The 18,579-nt window shown below is 40.7% G+C and overlaps 1 protein-coding gene across 6 annotated transcripts in view; it reads right to left on the reverse strand.

The window, feature by feature from the left end:
• Window positions 1-18,579, reverse strand: part of cobl (cordon-bleu WH2 repeat protein) — a 60,438-nt gene that overhangs the window by 8,357 nt on the left and 33,502 nt on the right. For 4 of the 6 annotated variants that reach the window (XM_022220150.2, XM_051956996.1, XM_051956994.1 and 1 more), the window contains 4 exons: window positions 9,244-9,826; window positions 5,624-5,767; window positions 1,892-2,210; window positions 426-544 (listed from right to left, as the gene is read on the reverse strand). In XM_022220150.2, the coding sequence (XP_022075842.2) occupies window positions 426-544; window positions 1,892-2,210; window positions 5,624-5,767; window positions 9,244-9,826 (1,165 nt within the window). The remainder of the gene's footprint in view (window positions 1-425; window positions 545-1,891; window positions 2,211-5,623; window positions 5,768-9,243; window positions 9,827-18,579) is intronic. The other 2 variants (XM_051956998.1, XM_051956997.1) reach the window with 1 other exon arrangement.

Consider the following 18,579-nt stretch of genomic DNA (forward strand, 5'->3'; position numbering starts at 1 on the left):
AATTCCTCTCCTTCCACACACATGCACAAGGAAAATGTACTAATATTGTGTGGATCGGTCTGAGACGCTTTGTTTCCCAACCTCAAAGCTTTTTCCGTGTAGGAATATCATATTTTCTTCAGCACACAAACAAAACAAACAGCTAGCAGACCATTCCCTGAATTAGACACAAGCTGTATAGGATTAGAATCACATACTCCACCTTTAAAGCTATTTTACTTTAAAGAGCAGATTTACAGGATTACTTCAACCTGATACGACACAATCGTCTAGTTCTGCAGCGGTGTTATAGCGGTGTAATCCGTTAATAAACTATATATCAATTTCTATGTTGGAGGTATATGTGGTTGGACTGCCAGCCTGCCTCATTCAAGACATATAAATCCAGTTTGGCTTCACTGTTGGCTTCTGGTGTGTCAGCTCACCTGCAAGGTCTGCTTCAAAATCTGCCAGAGTCTGATGGAGTTGGGCTGTTATCTCTGGGTCCTCTTCAAAGCAGTTTTTTAAACTGACTGACTGTGTCTGCAGGTTGATGTCACTGTGCCTGAGAATGGTGCATAAACATGTGTCAAAAACACATCTGCACACATACGCATTAAAAAAAAGACGCATGCTGAGTGCTATACCACTAATAATGCAGGAAAGAGATTGCTACATAGTGACATAGAACAGCTTGATTTTTATTGTCACCCAGCTACCACTAAACAGATATTATGAAATGCTCATTTAATAATGTCACATTCCATTTACCAATCTGCCGATAGAAATCAAAAGGGTAAATGCAGTTCAGTAGTTAGAGTGAGAAAAAAATGTGTTAGTTTTAAATATTCTGTGCTTGTTCAAAGCTGAATTGTGTTTTTATTGGAGTCTGCTGGCTTTGAAACATGCAGCTGTAAAGATATTATTGCCACAGTTTAAACTTCCTTCACTCTCTTCGAGGGTTCAGCAGAGCATTCTCATGAGTTAGTGGCATATTAGCCATAACAAATTGCAACAAGGAGGCCAAACCAAATAGAATTTATCTTCACAGAGACTTGGACTGGTCCTCTTTTCCTCAACGATTCGGAGAAAACAGGGTTATAGTGCTTTCCTGGAATACTGAGAAGCCAGCAGCAACAGGCCAGACGCTGGATTCATAAAGTTTCTCTGAGTGAGATCCCTGCTCTGGGCGCATTACCATATACATTTCACAACAACTTGAAAGGCGAAAAGTGATCTGGAGCAGCATGCATTTTCCACAAAGGCCTTTGATTAAGGGCCTAGAACCATTAACTACGAAAGCCCAGCACAAAAAGATGAGGGTGCCAGCTTTGGCCACAATTCAAATGGAATATGGTGGGAACTGCTCTCAGTTATTACTGCTGGCACAGTAAAAAATGTGGACAGACTAAAGTTGGCTGAAGTGGTGAAGGTTCACTCTCCATGTGAAACTACAGGTGGGAAACAAAACTTTGCCAAACTAACTCAAATTTTAATGCAGGTGTTAGTTACTAATGGTCAGACTGGACTGGACAGCAGGTGAATGGCGCATGCATTATCTTGCCTGGCAGGAAACCAGGATCTATTTAAATGGAATTAAAACTAAGTGGAAAGATTAGCAGCAGCAGATGGGCAAGAAATTACAAAAAGATGAATAAGTACTGGGAAGAATAACATGAGATAGATGAATGACTAAGGCAGACACTGTGAGTCATTTTTATTCTCCTGAGCCCAGTACAGATGTCTTAGTGTGTCTCACCATCTTGAAACTAACTTGAATCATGCTGATGGACAAATATGATAAATTAAGTTAATTAAGTAAATATAAATAACAGAAAATGCTTGTCTGCTACATTCTACTTTCTTCCTTCACTCTGGCCCTACCACATGATTTCTATGACTTCCTGTCTACCTGTGACTCGATCCCCAGGTGGCACATCCCTCATCGCTGTCGCTGGAACTGTCCCTCACTGGTCGCAGCAGTTTCTCTCCTCTGCCTCGGCCACTTCCATCCAGAGACAAACTCCCATCTGGGGATGTGGGTTGGGTGTCAGATGGAGAGCTGACCATCCCTGAGTCCTCGCCCTCTAACATTCCTTCAGAAGCAGCGTAACCCTGGTCAGGCAGGCTGCTGCCACTGCTGCCGTCCAACGACACAGTTTCATCCTCAGCAATTTCGTTTTCGGGTTTCTGGTCATTTGATGCAGAGTTCCGTGCAGAATGGAGGCAAGCTGCGAGAGGATTGAAGAAAGTCTTAGCATTGGGTATTATCATTGCAATTTAAAAGTGTTAGCAACTGTTAGCAAACTTAACATCCAAATCAAACTGTTTCCAGTGTTTAGGTTTCGTTTAATGAAAGGAAAGCATTCAAAAAAAAAGGGCTTGCATTGTGGTAGAAAGGGCATTCATCAAAAATAGACATAGAGCCCACAGGTATTTTACTTATGCAATGCATTCTTTCCAAAAACAAACAAACAAAAAAAAACTTGTAGGCCTCATTTTGTTTTTCTCAGACTTTTGACACCTTGCAAACACATGACTGAGAAAAGTAAAGCTTAGGAAAACAAATGAGTTTAAAAAGAAGCAAAGGATGCAAAGAGAAGATCAAGAGATGGAAGAAGAGAGAAACGAAACAGAGGAAGTATTTACGTTAGTTTCAGCATTCATTTTGACACCACACACACACATAAACCAGAAAACACAAGCCAAATATACCAAACACAAGGCTGGAGCACAACCACTTGTGGCTTGATAAAACATCTTTAATGATGTGTGGGTGGACTTACTGTAAACAAACCCTTTTAATTAGATTTTTACCGTACTGTTTTAAGTTCCAGGGAGAGATAGTATTGCTTCATACCCTCTCATCTTTTTGGTACACTCATGCTCTGGTCAGTCATGTGGCTTTGGGTGAACGTATTTAGTCTGTCACTGATCTCACTGAACTCGAGGCCAAGAAAATAAAAATCAATGTAGCATTTGTTAGGTTTTCAGCAGCCCAGCTAGCATGCATAGCAGTGGAATTCAACTTGGGAATCTTTAAAATGAGTTAACAGTCAGTGACCTGGTTTGTAATACCAGGTGTCAGGGGGAGTGTGCATGAATTTGGGCATGCATTGTGCTCCAATATGTCTTGTATGTGTGCATGCCTGTGTGTGTGTGTGTGTGTGTGTGTGTGTGTGTGTGTGTGTGTGTGTGTGTGTGTGTGTGTGTGTGTGTGTGTGTGTGTGTGTGTGTGTGTGTGTGTGTGTACTGGGCCTGTCAGTTTTGGGTCTGGTCCTAATGGTGTGGAGAGAACAGTCAGTTCCAGGATATGTGGTGATGACTCACAGGGCTGTCCTCCCAGCTCCTTCCCAGCAACAGCTTAGTCATGCCAGCTACAGCCACAATCAGCACACATTCACACACACGTGCAAACACAAGTGCACATACACACACACACACTATCTTCTGTTCTCATATACGCTTACACACAAGTAAACGCCCACGCAAAGTTCCCAAACCTCCAACTCAGTATGACCTTGGGCACATGCTTCTGTTAAAGCTAAATAAAAGGTGTCTCCATTCCCAAGCTGTCAAAACTGGGACATGCTACTTGTCAAACTCTAACCACGGCAATCCATGCACAACGCCAAATCAGACTCCTGAGATTCTGGTCCAGTCTTTATTTAATTGAAAAAAACCAACATAAGTCATCACATATTCAAAAGATCCACTGATCCATCCCTTCAGGCTTCGGATGCACATCCCCTTACTGTGCTCTGCATTTGCACCAGACCAATGTTAGACTTGCAGAGCTCTAAAAATTGCATTTGACATAAAATTGGATTACTGTACAATAAAAATGTAACCAGATCCTTCTTTTATGTTGCTGTAATAAGAGCCTAAAATAAACTCTCCCCGTCTCAAACATTCCGCTTAACCTCTTTAGATTCAGTGATACAGCAGTACTTGCATTTATATGGTACAGGACAAGTCATATACTTAAATCAAGGGCTCCACTCTCTTAACACAGTTACCACACAAAAAAACTCAAGCTACTTTTCTAACATAAGTCTCATAATACAATAATCACAATGGCTAACATGTCATTTCTGTGACATTCTTTTTTAAGATTTGAATTCCTGCAGTTTTTCAGCTCACTGATACACAATCAATCATTTTTTTCCCAAATGTGATGTTTAAATGTTGGAATTCTACCAATTGTTTGATTAAAAAAAAAGCTAAAAAGCAGTGATGCATCTGTAACAATCCACAACTATAACAATAACTCTACAACAAACCACTCGGCAGTGTCATTCTCTTCTCACAGCAGACTGCTCAAAGCTTTCTTTGGGAATAGGTCTTGTATTTCATATAGTTGTCTTTAGAAAATACATGAGCCATTACCACCTCAAAGTAACATGTCATTGATAGATCGCCCTATCCATACTATTGCCAAAGTCAGCATGCATTTGGGATTCAGGTTTCTAAACCACACCACAACACCAGGCACAGACGGAGAAACATACACTTTCCAGCCATTGATCTACAGCTATCATATAACCAAAATATTGACTGATAGATATCGCATGGCCTTGCCTCATAGTCCTCTGACCACATTCTATGTGTCCACTTTTAACTCAGCTCTGATCTCATGCATAATCAATGACAACCAGTGGGTAAATCTGAAATGCAAAACCTTGCACAGTATGTACATATACTTGTAAAAAAAAAAAAAAAAAAACTGAAGAAACAGTTCTTTAAGAGTGAAACTGTAGAGCAAGTCTTGCTTTTTCTTTAAACACAGAGTCAAATGGCAGAAGCTTTCGATACCAAAGCCAGTTATAAATGAAATGATTAAAATTATGACGTAAATAAGCCTGCAGAACCAAATACAAGAGCGCAGAATAAACAGCAGAAACAAATTCTCAAAGGAATGAGAGGAGGATGGTGATTATCAAAGGAAAGTCCAGCAGAGATAAGAAGGGCCTTGAAGAAGCAAAGGGAGCTGATGAAAAAGGATTGTCGGGATGAAGGAAGGCTCAAGCCAGAGAGAGAGAGAGACCTCAGGAGTGTTTGGACCGCAGACGCACAGGCCCACAGCAGTACACTACAAAGGAGGGAGCAGAGACAAGAACAAATGAGATCTGAGAAGGACAGAACATTATAATTGTGTTTGGTGAGTATGGTGAAAAACCAAACAGTAAAGAGAGAAATTTAGAACAAACAGTGAAAAGAAAAACAACAGCATTCAGCCATCTAGCACATAAAGAAACCCAAGGTCATCATTCATTATACATCTGATGTGCTCACATATATTGTTTAAATGCAACGTAAAAGGCACTCCAGTTGATTGGTGTTTGACCTCAGCCCCTGGCCTTTTGGACCCAGAAGAAATAACAGGACTTAGAGATTGACATTTATAGATATGAAGCACCTTGACCTCTATGGAGCCGGTGTCACTTAACTTAGCTGCCCAGGTCACTGATGGAGAGACGGAAAGCAAGCGAGGACAGAGTTCACATAGACATGCGTGCATACAGGGTTTGGTACAGATTAGGAAATAAGAATTAAGGATTGGAAAACCGGGAAAGCTGCTTCTAGGAAAGAAAGGAAAATAGAAGGATCAAGGACAGTGAGAGGCAGTCCATCTGGAACCTACACTGGGAAGCTGCTTCCTCCTCCATGGGGTTGCTTTCTGTGGACTCAATGGGAGGAGTAGTGAGGGCAGAGGGGAGGACAAGCCGTGGTGACTCCCGGGACGGACAGCGTCGAGGTTTGGGTGGTACTTGTCGATCAGCCTTTCCTGGAGGAAAAATGGCATGCAGACACGGACGGTCATTGTTGTGAAACTATAAATGTGACAAAACATCTTAGGCACCCTGTAACTTCTTCTGAGTTATAATTACACATTTTATCTTGTAATTTGCCATTCATAGCTTAAAATGTGCAACAAACACCACAGATTGCTATGGCAGAAGGATTAATGGGCACCGGTGATCCGACGTCTCCTGCATTGCTGACAGAATTCACGTTTTAACAGACCAGTTTGATGAGTGTAAAGGTGAGTGAGGCTGTTTTGTAGCAGAACCTGAATTAGAGATAATGAAGACAAACAGTGTAGAGCTACGTGCAGCAGTGATGATTTATCAACATACCTGCCCCGCTGCCTTCAGGGCCGCAGGGATTTAATAAACTGAAGGAGAAACTTTTCATACCTGCAGGAACCAGATGTTGTAAGTATACATTTATATATAAATATGTGTCTCATTTATCAGCATTTGTGTCTTCAGTACTACTATTATTTTTGATTAAAACATTCGTCATTGTACTAGCTGGAGACTGTTTCATTAAATAAATATTTTAAGCACTGTTGCATTATTACTACAGATTTGCTCCAAGTCATTTGTTCTTGTTAACAAAATCTTCAGATTGGCAGCAGTTGTTGTTCTGTGGCTCAGTTTCCATCAAAATATCTTCTTATACGACCTTGTTTGAATGAACCTCACGCCTGTTTTGTGCTTCCTACCTTTTGCACCAGCAAAATTCCACACAGATGTAGAAATCAAAGGCAAGAAAAGCACCAAAATATTCACACACCGAGCTTCACAATTTGGGGGAGGTTCAACCTTGGCAACAAAAGTTTGAAGAGTTTTAGCTGAAGTTGTAAGAAACGTGACAGCAGCAGGCTTCAATTCATCTCTGTTTACATAATTTGGTATTCTAGAAAAACTTTAATAATAAGAATGTGGCACACTGTACCGCTGGGGCTTTTACTATTTCTGTCTAGCCAGTTCCTTACAAATACTTGTGAAATATTGTACATTTCTAGTAACCAGAGGGGTTGTGACATTATATATTCACACATTTTTAAATCTGTCAAGTGTTAGAAGACTGATGTAAACAAAGGAGCAGTACGACAAATGTGGTAAAATCAGCCTGGAAAACATGCTGTATAATCTGAACGAAAGCACAATTAGTGGAAAGCATCGCCGTCCATACAGACACCAAAATTTCATGAAAAGGCTTGTGGTTCATCAGCGTGCTGTGCTTTCATCAGCAGGTACCATCGATATGCTGCTTTATCTATTTACTCTGACAACTGGAAGTAACTGAAACAGCATGCAGGGTTGATATGATAAACTACTCTGTCATAACGTTGACTGTCATTTGTGTATGCACATAACCACGTACGCTCAAGGTTACCCTGATGCTAATCCTTTAACAGTTTAAAGTCTTTTCGCTCTCATAGCATTGCTGTCATATTTGTTTTTCATAAATAAGGGCATAGAAGAGCACACACGCTGCATCGACGCCTTACTGTAGGTCCTACATTAGATAATAGCCTCACGCAGTCTCATGAACAGTAAGTCACTTTGTAAATATCAAATAGCATCGACGAGATTTAAAGGAACACTAGTTTACAATTTATTGCGACCTCTCTGCTGTGACCTCTCTGCTGTGGTCTGTGCTGTGTCACAGACGTGAATAGAGTATTTACACATTCTGCTTGCGCTTAATTATTTTACAGATCCAAAGACAAATCCTTGTCCTGGTTTCAACCAAGCTAATCCAGATCCTACGTGCCAAACACGAAGGATGCAGGTCTCACATGTACATCAGCTATTCACTGTTCATACAGTGCAGCTGTTGGGCTTCACTTAAGTGTTTACAGCTACTGCCTGTGAAAAGTTTAAAAGTTGATGCTGAGGTTATATGTAGGACAAAAAGAAAAGAACTACTGGAGGGAATGTGGCTTTTAGAGTATAACTATGTTATTACAAACATATTTTAACTTAGTGAACACATTCCTACACACTATTAAGGGAAAGAAGAAAGACTGAAAATGGGGAGAAAGTCAAAGCAAAAGAGAAGCGAGAAGGTGGTGCCTTGTCAGCAGTGTCAGCATGGAGAAAACGAGGAGTAGCTAGGTCTATAAATTTATTAATGACCTCCGTGCAGTCTCTTCTATCCTGTCTAATGCACTAACCTCCTCATACTTCATCCTTTCTCCTCCTTTCATCTGCCTGTCCATCACCCTTCTCTCCATAAAGCCCTCTAGTCCCCCTGTTTCTACCTCACTACCCTGTCAACCCTCTGTCAAAACCTTCCCATGCTCCGTTCTCTCAACTTCATTCTGCTACTCTCACCTTTCTCATCCCTTTTGAGGTCTTTGGCTCTCTCATCTGTGCCCTTGTCAGACACGACACCCCTCTGCTGCAATCTCACTTTGCTACGGAGAAAGATCTGGGTTATATAAAGATCAATATGAGGCCAACTAAAGTTCAGGTAGATCCTGTTTAAATCTGTGATGGATCCGTCTGCCTTTGTATCTGCCAGCTTTGAAGGTTTGTGTGAGTGACTGCATGCATATGAGACAGAAAGAAAAGTGGGGATAGAAAAAGAGAAAGGAGGTAAAAGAGAAAAAAAAAGGAAGATGGAGAAACGTTAAGGATTGATAAGCGTGAGGGAGAGACAAGGTCTGTATTGTCTCATGAGATATGATGAAAACCAGCTCCACAAGTTCCTGTCGCTCAGCCGTGACGTGTGCGCACATGTACACACACACACACACACACACACACACACACACGCACGCACGCACACAGACACTTTCTTTCCTTCAGCAGGTTATACATGTCATTCTTGACAGTTTTAAGTTTCAGATGTTGCTGCGGTGTGACAGCTCAGCTCTCCAGGGCAGACATTCAGTCACTTTCTAACAGTTAGAAAAACCTCTACAGGCAACTTCTGACTGTCTCACTTCTTCAGCACACAGTGTGTTTACCATCACTGTCATGCATCGCGTGATCAACAGCCAAGTTAATTTTCCTTGATGATATTCCAGTGGAATCAGGAAAGTCCTGTTCCATGAATCAAACGTTGATTCACAGATGACTGATGGAAGACACTAATACAAAAAATGACATCATTACACATAAAAACAACGGGAGGACACAAAAGTTTCACATGTAAATACTCTGCGCCGTTATTTTCTATTATACCTGCTGCTAATGCACTGTTTAAGATGATAAAAGCCTGCTGGTGTTGCCGTTTCTGTCTTTGCTCTGCCTTGATAATGATGATGCTACAAATTATCTCTCAGTTGGCAGACTTCTGTTTTGCTAATTACTTTGCAGTTATTGCATGTTTCTGAAAGCATCAGTTTAGGAAATTAAAAGATACATTTCAAAATTGTATAAGTGTTTGTATTTAAAAACAGAATTCCTTCAACGCTGATTGTTCATGATTGTGTTCTGATGCCATCTTATAGATATTTACCCATTGCACTGTGTCTGTTGTTCTCAACTTCATCCAGTTTCAAGTTTAGGGCTGACTCAGTCTCCGACCTGGAGCTGCTGTCTGAGGCCATCTCTTCCTTCAGTTTGACAGTAATGATGGTGGCTGATTCCTCCATCTTGCTGCTGGAGGTTTTTGTAGTGGTCTTTACCCGCACAGAGCCACTGGCGGTGCTGCTGGTGAGGGTGCTGCAGCGAGAACCTGCCTGGTCCAGGTCAGCGTCTGAGTCGTCCAGGCTGTGGCTGAGCTCAGAGCTGGAATCCTGCATAGCCAGGCTGTCGGCGGTGCTGCTACTGCTTGGTGTTGGAGAACTGGGGGTCGGGGTGGCATTGAACTCAGGTGGAGGTTGTTTTATTGTTTCTATCACCACAGTAGCAGCAGAGACTGTGGTTGACTGAACCACCTGGGTGCGGAAGGCTGGGGTTGGTATTTCAGTAGCTTGGCTATCAGGAGACGGAGCAGCAGATGTGGAAGCATCATCGGATCCCTGGCTGAAGGAAGTTGGAGTGGGAGGAGGAGCTGGAGCCTTTCTTTTCCTCTGCTGGCTCTCTGAACCAAGGCCCATCTGATACAGAGTAAGTGAAAGAAAAGGAGGCAGACAGTAGAAAGTTAATTTATGGGAGCACCTTGTGTGTGTGTGTGTGTGTGTGTGGTTTAACCATAAATTAGCCTGTAAATTCAGTCTGCCAGGATTGAAGTAGCGTTTACTACTGAGTAATTAAATCAAGTGGAGTTCTGGCAGGCGTCTGAGTCTTTAAATCCATCAGAGTGCCAACATTCCTTTTAAATTATGCGAAGACATATAAGGCTTGGCAATACAGTTAATATGATGCAGTGTCACTGCAATAGGACACTGATATGTGTTTTTACGGTGGTATTTCTGAAAATTACAGAATGGGGACATCAACTATTACTCAGATGTAATAGTGCTGCGCTGATTTACAAATGCCAGATCGGTGGTGACTTCAAGGGATGATGTGACAACTCACTGACAGCTCAGTTATTAGCAAAATGATGTAATTTTTTTCTCCTTTTGCATGCAAAGACAAAACAGATTTAGAAACACTGTCCTGTCAAGATTTGCCCATTTCAGCTCAGTTCAAATACTTCAACAGGTATGTCACTATAAAGAACTCAAGAAAGGAGAAAAGTAAAAAGAAGTGACATTCAGCTCAGTGGTTCAGAAGAAATATGACCTTGGACGTTTAATTATTACATGAATACTTTTTTTAATGACTGACATTGTTTTGGGCTTTCCATAATCACTGTGATAGAAGAAGAAACTAAACTAAACTGGTCGGAGCAGAGTTTCTACAAAGAAGCTCGCAGGAAAGGAGTAGAAAAGAGAGAGAAAGAAATGAAAACCAGAACGATACGACAAAACTGTGAATCACTGACGAACTAGCGAGTGTGAAGTCATCTGCTCTACTCCACAGAGAAATGAATCCATCCACACACTCCTTTGCAAGTTAATCTCACTCAGTATGAAGTCAGTTTTCGAAGAATCAATTTAAAAGTGCTACGGGCATGCTTCAACAGTATAGATGTCCTTATTTTCTGCTCCTGCTTTCAACTTTTCTTCACTTTGAAACTCAACAGAGAACATGCCCAGAGCTGCACGCAGTGTTGCATCATGCAGCAGGACAAGAAAGAGATCAGGCCACCTTGCTTTTCTGCAGGCAAACTGGGTTCACACATGTGAACTCAGTGAACTCACTGCATGGTCTGCTGTGGAAATCCAAATGGCCCCCAACTGGTTGTCTTTCTCCCCCTTAGTCTCCACGTCTCTCCCTCTCTGGCATTCATACATACATGAATACAGACATACCAGTGGAGGTGGGCCAAAGTTGAAGCAGCAATGGATGACTGACTTCCCTGTGAAGATGGATGTGTGTATGTGGTGTGTGTGCATGCATGTACGTGAGCATGTTTGTGTGCGTGCTCCCTGCAGAGTGAAACATAAGAGTGCAGTCAAGCCTTGCTATGAAAGGAAAAGAGCAGCAGCATCAACGCACTAGCATAAGAACACACACTTTTCTGTGCAACTGTATAAACACAGATATGCACACAAGGGCACACATACACATTAGAAGGAACAGTATATCTCATACCTCAGGCTGGGCTGGGGTGTATAGATTAGGGGGTTGTTGAGGGTTGTAGGGTTAAGTATGTGTTGCTCTCATGACCTTATTGGCGCCATGACTGGGAACGCAGTATGTACTTAAGATTGTTAGAGACTCTAGCTAAGACTCAAAACTCTACATTATACCACATTCAAGGTCACACTATACATTAAGTTAAGCTGACTTGTAATATGATTGTGTATCAACTATGTTTATGTGTGTTGTTTACAGATTTCTTTTTCAAATTTTCAGTTGCAGCATGTGCAGCTTTTATCAAATTTATGTTACACAGGCAGCAAAAGTTGGCTATCAGCTGCTACCATGGTCTTTTCAGTGTCTGAGAAAAACAAGCTTGGTATTTTTTTTGCAACTATGCATGCAAAAATGACTAGAAAAAATAAACCATTGTAAAGTTTTAGAAGTGCATGATAAGTTCACTGCAGAGAACATCTTCTACATTTTACTGTGAAGGACGACATCTAATAATTTAACATGGAATGATAAATATTGTTTGTGAATACAGAGAGAAGCTAAAAACTTTAATTTTTTTTCAATTCATATTTACTGATTATTTATATAAAAGATTTTAAACAGAATAAACATTAAGAAGAGCCTGATGTCTGGTAATTATATATCATGAAGGCATTAAAGACAGGCTAATAAATTTAGCTTATTTTTCCATCCATTTCCATAAACTCCTCATGATTAAGAAAGGATGTACCAGTCACCAGCTGATTATCAAACTTCCTTCATCTGCACTGGTGTGATTTTGTTTGTTTTACTTCAAACATGAGCAAACTAGAAAGCCTGATTACAGCCATTAAAAGCTTCCCTGTTCTCTGCAATGTTTTGGTATTTGGACTAAAGACTGGTATTGTATTACTGAGGGAGAGAAGCCCTGTAGTAGAAATGATGTACTTTTATTTATTTGGGAGAACAAAAGACAAAAACCTGCTCACATTTATGGCCAAAATTTAACCTGTAGCCAGAATCTCACAGCCGTTCAAGTCGGCGGAAAACACCAACCAATTTGAGCAAATCATTACAATCAACTTGCATGTTTTATGATGAATTTTCTGTATTATTTGAACTTTGATTGACCCACTAAAGATTTTTTTTGAGAAGTAACCGGACATATATATGTGAACATGCATATAATTTAAAGATGACCGATAAATTAGTCTTAGATATTGGCTTGTCATCGATATTATTCTGGTATTTGTGTATATGTTGTCGGATATGCCGCAATATGGAAACCAAAAAAAATGTTTGGGGTAATTTACAGCTGTTGTCACCACATAGTTTGCTTAGCAGAGCAACCTTTTTGTTTTCAATACTGTGTAGCACATGCAGCATCACTAAGGGGTGGATGGTGAGCAGCAGTCAAGTGGTGTCTTTATGATTAGCTGCTAACTAGTTTATTAGTTAGTGAAAATACACTCCTAAAGAGTCACTAAACAATGACTCCATCATTTTCACTTTTCAGTATCACTTTAACATATACATCTATAAAGAATATCAACCGACATATCAATATCAAACTTCTTTTACTTGATAAAACCACCACCATCATCAGCCCAAATATCCACTATGGGTTGGATTACTTTCAAGGGAATGCACCTTTACACAAACACGTATAGAAGGCCATACTAGGAAAGTCTGGTGAGTCCATTAAATTTTCCACTGTATGGTTTGAGAAGCAAAGGTCCCCATGTTGGAGCACGTTGATTAGATAGGGCCACCCATGGAGGCTTCAACATGGTGGTGTGACCATTCACAAGTTGTTTGCAAGGATTCTTGATGGGTGAGGGGCTTTGTAACAGGGCAACATTACAGTGCTCATGTGGAATGTCAAATGGAGTATGTGTATGCAGGGGAGGGGGTTACAGTATATATGTGCACTTGGGCATGTCAGCATGCATGAGTACATTCACAAATGCATATGTGTGTGTGCAAATGCATGTGTACGTGCATGCAGGTCGGAGATAATAGCAGCTGAACTGTCACCACTGGGAGGGCAGCGAGGTCAAAAACATCCCAACAGCAGGCTGGAGGACAGTTTGCATGTTTTAAGGTTATTGGGTTTATGTTAAAATGAACATGCGTGGCTGCTGCACGTTTGATGAAAACAGTTTTATGTTAAAAGTCTTAACAATGTACGTGAGCAGGGGGGCGGGAGGCCCGGTGGAAGAGGACGAGGAGACACATGCTGACCCACTTTCATTGTCATCTACTTTGTCCCACTAACCCACTGAAGTTAAAGGTTTCTTCAACCTCTCCCTACAATTACAGTGATGCTCACAGACAGTGTTATTGGTGGCAGTTGGAGGACTCAAAGTAGAGCGACAACGTGGCAGCGTAGCAACAAAAGTATGAGGAGTAATTTACTAGAATAATTTAACACTTTACTTTTGTGAAGCAAAATTTTGCCAATTCTGCTAAATGTTTAGATATTATTACATGTAATCTAAGAATTTTGTCTAAGAATGTGTCATACACACGTGGACAAAATTGTTGGTACCCCTCAGTTAAAGAAGGAAAAACCCACAATTCTCACTGAAATCACTTGAAACTCACAAAAGTAACAATAAATAAAAATTGATTGAAAATTAAATCATCAAAATCAGCCATCACTTTTGAATTGTTGATTAACATAATTATTTAAAAAAACAAACTAATGAAATAGGGCTGGACAAAAATGATGGTACCCATAACTTAATATTTTGTTGCACAACCTTTTGAGGCAATCACAGCAATTAAACAATTTCTGTATTTGTCAATGAGCGTTCTGCAGCTGTCAACAGGTATTTTGGCCCACTCCTCATGAGCAAACAGCTCCAGTTGTCTCAGGTTTGATGGGTGTCTTCTCCAAATGGCATGTTTCAGCTCCTTCCACATATGTTCAATGAGATTCAGATCTGGGCTCATAGAAGGCCACTTTAGAATAATCCAACGCTTTTCTCTCAGCCATTCTTGGGTGTTTTTGGCTGTGTGTTTTGGATCGTTGTCCTGTTGGAAGACCCATGACCTGCGACTGAGACCAAGCTTTCTGACACTAGGCAGCACATTTCTCTCCAGAATGCCTTGATAGTCTTCAGATTTCATCGTACCTTGCACACTTTCAAGACACCCTGTGCCAGATGCAGCAAAGCAGCCCCAAAACATTACTGAGCCTCCTCCATGTTTCACCGTAGGGACAGTGTTCTTTTCTTCGTATGCTTGGTTTTTGAGTCTATGAACATAGAGTTGATGTGCCTTACCAAAAAGCTCCAGTTTGGTCTCATCTGTCCAAAGGACATTCTCCCAGAAGCTTTGTGGCTTGTCAACATGCATTTTTGCAAATTCCAGTCTGGCTTTTTTATGAGTTTTTTTCAGCAGTGGTGTCCTCCTTGGTCGTCTCCCATGAAGTCCACTTTGGCTCAAACAACGACGAATGGTGCCATCTGACACTGATGTACCTTGGCCTTGGAGTTCACCTTTAATTTCTTTGGAGGTTGCTCCGGGCTCTTTGGATACAATTCCAACGATCCGTCTCTTCAATTTGTCATCAATTTTCCTCTTGCGGCCACGTCCAGGGAGGTTGGCTACTGTCCCGTGGGTCTTGAACTTCTGAATAATATGAGCCACTGTTGTCACAGGAACTTCAAGCTGTTTAGAGATGGTCTTATAGCCTTTACCTTTAAGATGTTTGTCTATAATTTTTTTTCGGATGTCCTGGGACAATTCTCTCCTTCGCTTTCTGTTGTCCATGTTCAGTGTGGTACACACCTTTTCACCAAACAGCAGGGTGACCACTTGTCTCCCTTTAAATAGGCAGACTGACTGATTATGAGTTTGGAAACACCTGTGATGTCAATTAAATGACACACCTGAGTTAATCATGTCACTCTGGTCAAATAGTTTTCAATCTTTTATAGAGGTACCATCATTTTTGTCCAGGCCTGTTTCATTAGTTTGTTTTTTAAAATAATTATGTTAATCAACAATTCAAAAGTAATGGCTGTTTTTGATTATTTAATTTTCAATAAATTTTTATTTATTGTTACTTTTGTGAGTTTCAAGTGATTTCAGTGAGAATTGTGGGTTTTTCCTTCTTTAACTGAGGGGTACCAACAATTTTGTCCACGTGAGTATCTTTAAGTAGCAAAGAAGAAAAATAACAGTAAATGTTTATTATTGTCCTTGTCAAATGACTTAAAACTTTAAATGAGCATCAAAAGTGTTAATTGTTAATTCTCTCCTAAATACACAATGTAATCTTATGTCATCCTAATATATGTAATAAAAATGAATATGAGGTCTATATTTATGCTTGCACAAGGCATAGAATACAGTTTTGAACATGGAGACTGGTATTTTCCTCCTATGCATGAAGGCTACACTCATCTAAACAAGAATCATACAGCCCCCTTTGCTTGTCTTTCCATTTTTTTAACTAGATGACATGTGATCAAGCAGAAAAACATATTTCCTCTACAGAAGCGACACTAATGAACGAAGGAATCTTTGTATCTATGCTTATCTGTTTGTTTTTCTCAATAATCGATCAGAAGATCTACATCAGGCTTGGCAGCAGTATTAATGAGGTCTCTCTGAATTACAGTGTCAAGCTTGAAGTAGTTTGGATAAGCAGTCCTCATAGAAAAAATGTTTTGTGATTTGTTTTCACAACAGACGCTCAGCTTAGACGCTCAGGCGAGACAGGCAGCTACATGGGGCCACAAAGGGGCCCCGAAGGCTGACAATCTATGCTGAACAGAAAAGTCTCAGAATGCGGCAACTGCAGGAACCCCAACCCCCTACTTCATAAACAGTCACTGGATGGATCTGAAGAGACATCTCTGTTGGAAACCTCGATAAAGGGCCCCTGTAGCTACCTGGCAGGTGGGCTTGGTCCTAATAGTTTTCAAAAAAAGAAGAAAACAACAAAGACAAGTGGGAGCATTCTGGTAAATGCTTTGTCGATGTTTCCAATAAACTTGAAATGACATGATTCCAGCAGATGAAGGGTGAGATGCCAATTGGAAGGTGCCGTTTTCATCAGAGAAAGGTGAGGCCATCCTAATCCTGTGGGTGTGTTTGCACCCTAAAACTTAATTAGGACCCTCACCAGCCCACAGAGTGATTCCACACAGACAAAAGTTCTTCAAGACATGGGATAAGTAACACTGTTGGCTTAATCAATCTCTTAAAGTGGCAGCATCATGCCATTCAGTCAAAGGTCACTTCTTAGTTAATGTGCACGATGTTTGCAACACACGTGAGACTGGACAGTACCACACCAGGTGTGTTATACACAGTCCTCCAGTCCAAGACACTGAGTAACTGTGGATGACGGCTTCACACTCTTTTCGTGAGTTGGACTGAAATAACACCTAGAGCTTCACATTTTAATTTACTGTACAGGTAAACATGTCACTGTAATCCTAAGCAGATTTTTACCAGGATTATATGAATTATTTTCATTAAATCATTTCAGAAATGAAGATATATAACGTGAGAAACCTCAACCAGATATTTCATTTTACTCTCAGTGTAAGACACTATCATGGTATCTCCCTGCTTATGGTTATGGATCAATGATATGACAAATACAATCTTGCTCTGCTGCACACAGAAACTAGGTCCTCTAAAAAAGACATAATCTGACAAAATTTCCAGTAACATATAACTCTGATTATCACAAACTTTAAACTCCTACATAAAATCTATTACAAATGTATTCTTTCTGCACCACATTTCCAAGTGCACCACATTATGTTGCAGGTTTCTTAAAATATTACATTCACTGCCAAATGCTGGGATAGGGACCGGTAGGAATAAGGTAAAACACAAACAGGTTAATAATGTTGAAAATTTTAGGCATAGCCAAGCAAGAGGTTTATACTCTTCTACTGAGATGACACGGTTACAGCATTTTGGCATATTTACTCACAAAAGGTAATCAGATTACATTCACATGCCATATGTATAACAAGTGGCATTCACTGATTGCTTTGTAATTATAATACACAACAGATCAATACATCCTGATGATCCGTTTGCCACACATGTTTAGAGGTCGGTCAGATTCAGCCACTAATGGCCTCAGACTGACACAAATATACATTTAATTTGCGTGTCCAATCTGTGCTGCCTGGTTTCATGCATAAGATGTTTTGACAGCCTCAACTGCAAACAGATCCTGTCGTACACGGGCCGCGTGGCAGGGCGACATGTTTCCCTGATACTGGCCCCAAACTCACACTTCCACAATCTTCAAGGTCAGTGCGTAAGAATAGAAACCTTGTAGCGACTTCCCACAGTATCTCCAATTCACCACAACACCAAGTAGATACACAATACGGGTGATAAGTCCTAGCTTAACACAAATAATTCTATATAACAACATAAGAGCAAATAGTTCCTTTCTGTGCTTTATGTCAAAAACTACCTTTGCCACTGCATTACAGAATTCAGCTTTCCATAGCACAATTAAGAGGATGCACGGAGGCAACAAATTTAACAATGATACACAACAATTCTGGTTTGACTGACCTACATATGCATGACAATGTTGTCGACACAGCTGATCTTAAATCTATTCAGACTGATATCAGCGCACACAGTATGTGTTGTATTACATGCTTTTGTCAGTTCAAAGCCCTTTTGGATGTAAAATGTACATTGCTTTAACAGAGTCAGAGCACCCGCTGTTTTCAGGTGGAGCCCAAATCAACAGAAACATCGGCTCTAAATTGAGAAAATGGATGACGGTGAGAAATGTACGGAGGAAGGGCTGCTTGATTAGCCTAGACCCATGTTCTGAAGGCACAAGGGTCTAGGACTGCTCGACAGGGAGGGAGACGGGCTAAAAGGTTGTCTTTCAAATCACTCTGCAGCAATTGGGTAGGTATACAACCAATCAGTGCAACGAATAGGCTGACGTAGTTCCAAGAGCGCCGGCGGATTGTGGCTAAGTCCCATTAGCTTCCCAACCAGCGGAGTCAACTGGTATATTACGGATTTGCCATATCCCGTCGGCATAAGTCCAAATACGTCTTTCTTCTCAATGAAACACTTCAGTGCCGTCCTTTGTTTATCTTTCAAGTTGAATTTTAGCTTCAAATCTTTAAGGGCTGTGGCCAAAGCCGAGTCGAAAGATAACTGTTTATTGTGTGCCGGTTGTTTCTGTCAGAATCGTCACGCCTCTGTC

This window comes from Acanthochromis polyacanthus, chromosome 12 (genome assembly GCF_021347895.1).
Source record: "Acanthochromis polyacanthus isolate Apoly-LR-REF ecotype Palm Island chromosome 12, KAUST_Apoly_ChrSc, whole genome shotgun sequence".
Classification (NCBI taxonomy): Eukaryota; Metazoa; Chordata; class Actinopteri; family Pomacentridae; genus Acanthochromis; species Acanthochromis polyacanthus.